This window comes from Mytilus galloprovincialis, chromosome 9 (genome assembly GCF_965363235.1).
Source record: "Mytilus galloprovincialis chromosome 9, xbMytGall1.hap1.1, whole genome shotgun sequence".
Taxonomy (NCBI): Eukaryota; Metazoa; Mollusca; class Bivalvia; order Mytilida; family Mytilidae; genus Mytilus; species Mytilus galloprovincialis.
Window position 1 is genome coordinate 71,341,753 of NC_134846.1, and position 8,029 is coordinate 71,349,781.

An 8,029-nucleotide genomic window follows, 5' to 3' on the forward strand; every position below is an offset into this window, starting at 1 on the left:
TATCATTTATATCTAGTTCATTGTCTGTGACATAATGCATGTGTAAGGCCTCCAGAGTACTCTTTCTAGAAATCATGTAGTTGTCCAAGAAAATTCAAAATTAAAGACTCCTTTTTAGTGAAATAATGAAATGAATACAAAAATAACGGGTTGCAATTTTCAGTAAAATTAGTCGCCAAAATTCCCACAAAGTATATTTATAATAATATTTAACCATCATATGCATCTAAAAAACATAATGAAAATGTTTATTGATCAGAAAATGAAATATATAATGAATCGACGACACTCTACATGCTCCTGCCCAACCAGATGTTGCAATCCGATTGGGAAATTCATTACCTATTTATATCAATGTCGTGGCATTTATTTTTAGCAACAAAAATGGATTTCAGAAAACCATAAGTTCTATTTAAAGGTAAACTGTAAATTAGGATCTATAAATAAACTGTGTTTTCCCAATGTAAATTCTCGGAATAGACGAAAAGAGGTCACATGATCTTATTCATATATATTTAGTGCCGTTTAAATCAGACAGTATACATTTTCAATAGAATCGTCTTAGCTAAAAGGTAAGAAATTTTATTCAATAACTCTGAAAATGTCTTTGTTTTATTTGTTTTTGGCATACTGCTTATATATATTCAACATGCAAGTTTGCTTAATAAATAAGCATGGCAAACTTCGGCATAGAGAAAACAAAATCCCCATCTAGAGATGGGAAAACACCTTTTAAGTTTTGCTTTCAGTTTATGATATTTTTCAGTCGCTCGCTCGAACTGTATACAATCGATGCAGTTTGTTACATTTACTGTCTAGTTTCTTAATTTTTGGCCTGACTGGTTGATGCATTCTACGAAGACAGTTAAGAAAAAACAACTCTCTGTTTTCTCTAGGTTTTTTAAGAAACATTCTAGCAATAACAACATGATTGAGTTGACATTCTAATGTGTTGAGGGGTATTTTTCAGAGGCGGATTTAGAAAAAATTTGGTTGCTTATATAGGGAATCACTGAAGCGTGACTGGAGTGCGCCCCCGCCCCCTTTTAGGCAGTCAGTGGGCCCCCACTTATGAACATTTCTAGATCCGCCAGTGTTTTTTAAAAACTATTTTGTCACGTCGAAAAATGGTCCTTTCACGCTCTTTGAAATAAGCTTGACGTGTCAAATATGCTCTAACATTACATGTAATAACAATGATAATTGTAATGATTTTATGGTTCTGATCCTGCCTGGAATTAAATGTATATGATTTTTATAGCATGAAGATAATAACATCTGTCTGAACTTTTTTTTTAATGTTTCATTTTAGTTTATAAAAATGTTTTTCTGTTACAAATCATGATGTATAGTTTTATGTGTACATGTTATGCTGCCCATCAAGGGCCCTTGATTGGAATAATAAATATTCTTATTCTGTATAACATGGCTTGATAATCTAAACAAGTCGGTCAGAAGTGAAACATTAATTTCGTATGTTCATATGTGGGGATATACTATATACCTGTGGCAATTTATAAAGACATAATTTTTTTTTAGATATGACACCTTTAATTGTTGTTATCGCATGTTCATATTCGATAGTTTTTGAAAAATGAAAAATTCATGGAGGCATTTACTATTTATTTCAACGATTATGTCGTGTAAACAATGGTGGGTATTAATAATACAAGCATGTATTACTTATACATGTTTTTGCGTCTCAACTATACCATACGTGGAAGTTTAAACCTATTTAGGCTATGCTGGTGACTTAACAATACTGTCATCTGATCTGTTCTGGCCGATATATTTTATTGACTAAGCATTTTATATCTTAACAAACACTAACGTAAACTGGCAAGTAGCCAGCTTTTAAATTTATAGATTTTATTGTTATCAAGGCCGACTTTGGTCGGTAAAAACTTCCTGGTTGAGAACTGGAAGTTTAAATAGGCAGGTATTTTTTTTATTGTGCGTGCATAATATTGTCAACGGATACATAAAAAAAATCTATATTTACATCAGTTTGTTTAGCTGAGCATGCAAAAAAAATAATTTAGGTATGGGGGTGGGGATGGGATGAGAGGATTGACGTATCGCACTACACTGGTAACCAACCTTTGTGCAAAGACCATGCATATTTTAACAGAAAATAATTTTCATTTGCAATTAAAAATTTAATGTCATTGGGTTTTCTTTGTTTCGTTATTTTTTTATTTATAAATGATTCACATAAGTAAGATCTTAAAAGTTTTGATAAATAAGCACAGCTTTACTTTATTGGTAAATAGTTGAAATTGGCAGTAAGACTTCAATTCAATTTTACGTTTCAGTTTAAATTAAATCACAACAATGAAGAAGAGTCACAAAGGAAGCAGTCGGCATTCACTTGGAGCTGGAAGGAAGCCTATCAGGCCAATTGAACGACAGAAAATGCGCCCTTGGTTGTACAACTTGTTACTAAATGAGGACGTCCTGAGCGTCAAGTGGGAGTCGAAAAGAGAGTCTACATTTAGGATTGCATGGAGGCATGCAGCAAGACAAGGCTGGAATCCACGTGATGACGCTGATTTGTTTGAACGTTGGGCCAGACATACAGGTATTGTTTCTGGTATTTGCAAGTGCGGATAGTTATAATGTTGCATTTTACCACAGGCACTTTTTCTCAGAATATTTTCCCTATACACATACCTGATTGCTCAACGTGATTTTCTTCCTTTGCACAGTTCTCATGATGCGTAGTTGCTTACTCTTTGTATTTCACGTTCAGAGACAGCATCATAGTTACTATAATTAGAAAATGTGTACTTGGTCTGATCTGGTCTATATACAAAATTTGAAGTAATTAATACAGTAAAACAGTCCAATTCAAAAATATGCCAATATTTAAGTGAGAGATTATCTCATTACATGTACTGGAAACTTAAAATGGGAACTTTTTGTTTAAGAATTACTTCAGAAAGATGGAAGAAATATGTTTTACTCGTTTTTTAGGGAAATTCATGGACGGCGACGATCCAGATCCTAAACGATGGAAAGCTAATTTCCGTTGTGCTTTGAACAGCCTTCCCGATGTTGAGGAATTGAAAGATAGGGGTCTGAGGAAGGGAAACAATGCGTTTAAAATCTACAAATTTCTAGACGAAAAGAAAATGAAATTAAAGAGAAAACAAAACAATCAGTGTAGAGGTAATTATAGTTACAAATATATATTAAATTAGCTTTTAGTGAATTAATTTAAATCTTACGAAATATGTATTGCCTCTTTTTCTGTAGGTCACAATCTTTCTGTACCACTGTTTTAAGAGTTTGCCACACTTAATTAAACACCCTTTACAAATGCAGCATCACTGATATATATATATTTAATTTACAAATAATGTCATGAATTGTAATTACTGATAATTATACATGTTAAATTACAGAAACTGAAAGTTCCCCTAAACGAGCATCTAAACGACTGCAAGATAAACCATGTCGTCGTTTTGCCGACAGTGAGTCGGATGAGGACGAGGAGGAAATGTCGGAGGATTCTGATGAGGTATGTGTATAGTTTTTGTATAAATAAACTACTTAGTAACTTGATTCTAGAAAATATGAAATTCAAAAACAGCTTAAGGAAATTTCTTTCTTGACAGGACATGTTCGGTCTTTCCAGTGTTGAATTGAGGTTTAGGCTTACAGTGGCGGATCCAGAACCTTTTGCAAGGAGGTGGCACTGACTGGCCCACTTCAGTAATGTCTCAGTGATTCCCTATATAACCAAACAAATGTTTCTCACAAAAGGGGACCGGGACGGGACCTCCAGCTCCTCCGGATCCGCCTATGGCTTAGACGACAATCCAATTATTTGCTTGAAAAAAATCAGTACTTTAGATGCTTATTTAAACATTCCCCCTATCACAAACGACTATAACGATATATTTGTTACTTATAAATATATGGTATATGATTTTTTTTATTTGTAGTGCCAGTCCCCAAGACGACGAGATTCAGATGAAGTATCGACCTCTGGTTCTGAGCCAGAGCTGATTTCAGAACGGTATAGTCGCTTTTCAACAGACAGCAATGAACTTCCTGTGTTTGAAAAGATTTGTGGAGAATCTGGTACGTAATTTCTGTCTTAAACAAGTGACAACATCGTACGTAATCGTATCTGATTTTTATTTCTTGTGTTAAGGTTTGTGTGTATAATTCCCAGTGATCCGTAGACACGCGCGTACTTGCACATGAGTAGAGGAAATTTGACACCATGAAAAGATAATTGTCAGTTCATATAGTTTTTTAAAAACTTTAAAAAAAAAACTTGTTAGGTCTGAAATTTTAGTTTGTCCTTGAATGATGTAATGTAAACATGATAATATCTTAGGTATTTATTTAGAGGGAAAATCGATTAAGAAACCATGGGTTAATTTTACCAGAAAAAAGGCTGAACAAAACAATTTTTCTGTTTGTATGTCATTGTTAGTTTGTTGTGATTTAAACGTCTTTTTTCCTTTTTCTTCTTCAGATTTATCCATTTTCAAGCCTGAAAACAAGTGCCATAATTTTACCTATAATCAAGGATATATTACATTACCGGACACCACTATGGCTATTTATAATACACAAAGCGGTAAGAATATTGTCAATTTTGAAATATGTCAGAAGCAGAAGTTTTTTCTTTGATATTCAATTATTGGGGTAAAAGTCAAGTGGTTGAAATAGGAAAAGCAAAACCAAAACTTTGGACCTCTTATATGACGTGGGATTGCCTACAGGAGGGTTGCTTTGTTCAAATATATAGATACGTGATTGTCTAGAAGTATTGCTTTGTTGAAAAAAATATTTTAATTATTTTAATTAAAATGATTTATTTGAAACTGTTTTATCTAAAAATATATTGTTATTTTTTTCCGTTTCAGATGATGACAATTGTAGTACAGAGAGTGATATGACGGAGGAAGAATTAGTTGAGGTACTTTTCATTACATGCCATTACATTGATTAACTTATTTTGTTTGCATGGTTTGGGATTATTTTTTTTTATTTAAGTTTCAGGAATCAAAAACGTTTTTAAGCTTCTTTTGCAGAAATGTTAATATAAAGCCAAATTATAATACTCAGTACATTTTTTGCACATAAATTTTATCAATTCATTTAAAATGCTTTTGCCAAGGACTGTATATAGACCAAATGCTATATTTCTAAACAGTTGTTATATATTTTCAGTTAATTTTGAATGTAGAAAGTCCTGGAGCCAGAGAGATTGTTGAGATTAAAGATGAACCAATTGATATTTGGTCATCAGTGGCAGCTGATGTTACCATTGGTAAGTAACTATATTGTCTCATGTGTACACCACTCTTGTATTTATACTTATCCATCACACCCCTTGTGATTATGAATTCAAAGAACCATCATTCCCGCGGTTGTGCAGGTAACTGTTTTCATATAGAGTGTTAAGAAGAGGATCAAGGACTGCACATGATAACAGGGTTCATGTTCAACTTTATTATTAAGTAATTTTGATATCTTTCAATGGCGTTAGCTTTACCTTAACATTAACTGTAAGTTTTCTCAAAAGATGTTTATAAAAAAAAATAGGTTCTTCTTCAGTGGCGGATCCAGGGGGGGGGGGTTCCGGGAGTGCGCACCCCCCCCTTTATTTTTGCCGATCAATGCATTTGTATCGGGACATATGTTTTGCACCCCCCCTTTGCCCTGGGTTAGCATCCCCCCTTTCGAAAATTCCTGCATCCGCCCCTGTTCTTCCTGTATATTAAATATTTTATCCCTTAATTTGTAAAAGAATATGAAAAAGCATTGAAATGTGATAGATGTCCATATAACATCTCATTTCTAAAAGCTGTTAAGTTTTGTGATGTTTATCTTGTAGGCGAAGACATGGATCAGGATTTGTTAGATGGTTGTGTTATAAATGAAACAGAAAACGTTGTTACACAACAAATCACGTTTGGTGGTGATATGGTAAGTTTATACACACTTACTATATTGTATTCTAAAGAGGGTTCAAGATTGAGGGAAAAGGGGGTTGGAAAAAAGAGGCTAAATGAAATTTGAGTGCATGCAGCTTGATGGAGGCTTGGCGAGAAAGCTGATACGTAAAGATTCGCGATGTAGATATAGAAGATAGCTGGAGTATTTAATAAAAACATTGAAAACAGAATAGCAGTTGGTATATGAAAGAGGACAGAATGGATCGGTCAAGAGAGACAATTTATATGAAGTGTGGGTTTATTTGTTGATATTCATTTCAACAATTAAATATACCAATGGGAAAGTAAGGAAAATGAAAATTTGCAAGCAATAATGGTTAAATTTAGATGTCTATTTCTCCTTTTGTTATGTATGATGTCTCAAGTTTTGTTGACATACACTTATGCTGTCTATTATATTTTCAGGGTTACACATGTCTGGATCTTTCATTGATATGAACATTGATGTGATTAACTTTGGTATCGTAGACAATCAAATGTTACACATGTATGTGACTGTATACTATAAGGCGTGCTATCACAAGAGAGACTTCTGTGATATATAGCAATTCAATAATATGACTTTTCACCTTGTCATACTTGACCTTATACTTGAGAGTTTGAATTCATTTTACCTCCGGGCAAGCAGTCATTAAACAAACGTATGAATACGGAGATTCGGGAGTTGTGCACGGAGAAGGACAGCATTGGACGATTTATAATTTGCTGTAGTTTTTTATTCATCTGAATTGGATATTAACGTGTGATGATGATACTATTATATTCATTATTCATAATCGTCATATTAACTTGTGCAATGTGTGAATATTTCATTCTGCCTAGTCATAAAAGGACCAGCACTTCATGTATCATAGTACGATGATATGACCAGACAATGGACCTTTATCATTCGTGGTGCAAAAGTGTAGTAAAATGTAGTATCAATAAATTATTCAAAATATTTGATTTCCCTTTCTTACAATTGCCAAAAAAAATGAAAATTGAAATGTACAACAATTGTAAAAAGAAAATGAAAATTGAAATGTACAGAGTCCCTACAGATAGCAAATGCGTATCTATACCAACATTTCTAACACATACACACATTCCATAAGGACAAGCATTTTGATAACTTTTTAACCGCTTCCAAACTTAATAAGCATTTGGTGATTAGATCATAAACAATCAAGAAAGGAATCAAAGTAATATTCGTTTTGGTAACTTGTTACGATTTTTCTTTACCTGCAGGAGAGAGAGAGCTAGGTTACTCTTTTTCCTCCCTAACACAGATGTATTCATGTAGTTGAAATATTGATGCTGCGTGCTACTACTACCACCAAAAACATCCATTCAGTATGAGGAAAAGGACTTCATAGTTGTGGTTTTTGAAAGGAGCAAAAACCCTCTACAAAAATGAAACATTATTAAACGAAAAAGCAGGGTTTACAATCACTTATATATACTCCTGGCTGTGGGGAAGAATTCCTTCTAAATCAATGGATGAAATTATTTAATCGACACATTGAAACCACCTAACGTACACCTGGAATATTAAATTGAACAAATGTATTGAAATATTCCATAACAAATAAGGAATCCATATCCTTCGGCACAACGTCTTCTTACGAAAATGGACTATTAACAAAAATAGAACTTAAACCGATTGTTACAAAAAACTTGACCATACACAAACTTCAACTGCTCATACGTAAGTGCATTGCGCAGCAGTTATGTGCAAATCTTTGAATTTGGTGATATTTGGATTTTATAGGGTGATATCATATTCTTATTCTATTCGCAGTTTGTCAGTTTTACTGTAGTTTGATATATAATTCGCAGTTTGTCAGTTTTACTGTAGTTTGATATATAATTCGCAGTTTGTCAGTTTTACTGTAGTTTGATATATAATTCGCAGTTTGTCAGTTTTACTGTAGTTTGATATATAAGTCGCAGTTTGTCAGTTTTACTGTAGTTTGATATATAAGTCCCCCCTGGATCCGCCTATGATAACGACCTTGACCTTCCATGGGAGTCTTTAACTACTAATAAGTTGCATAGCCAACTTAATT

General features: G+C 33.4%; 1 protein-coding gene across 1 annotated transcript; it reads left to right on the plus strand.

The window, feature by feature from the left end:
* Nucleotides 1–423: 423 nt before the first annotated feature.
* Nucleotides 424–6,919, plus strand: LOC143045825 (uncharacterized). Its single transcript, XM_076218609.1, has 10 exons — nt 424–572; nt 2,316–2,581; nt 2,977–3,171; nt 3,408–3,523; nt 3,951–4,089; nt 4,493–4,597; nt 4,887–4,939; nt 5,194–5,293; nt 5,861–5,952; nt 6,387–6,919. The coding sequence occupies exons 2-10, from the start codon at nt 2,335–2,337 to the stop codon at nt 6,417–6,419; spliced, it is 1,080 nt and encodes a 359-aa protein (XP_076074724.1). The 5' UTR covers nt 424–572; nt 2,316–2,334; the 3' UTR covers nt 6,420–6,919.
* Nucleotides 6,920–8,029: the final 1,110 nt, after the last annotated feature.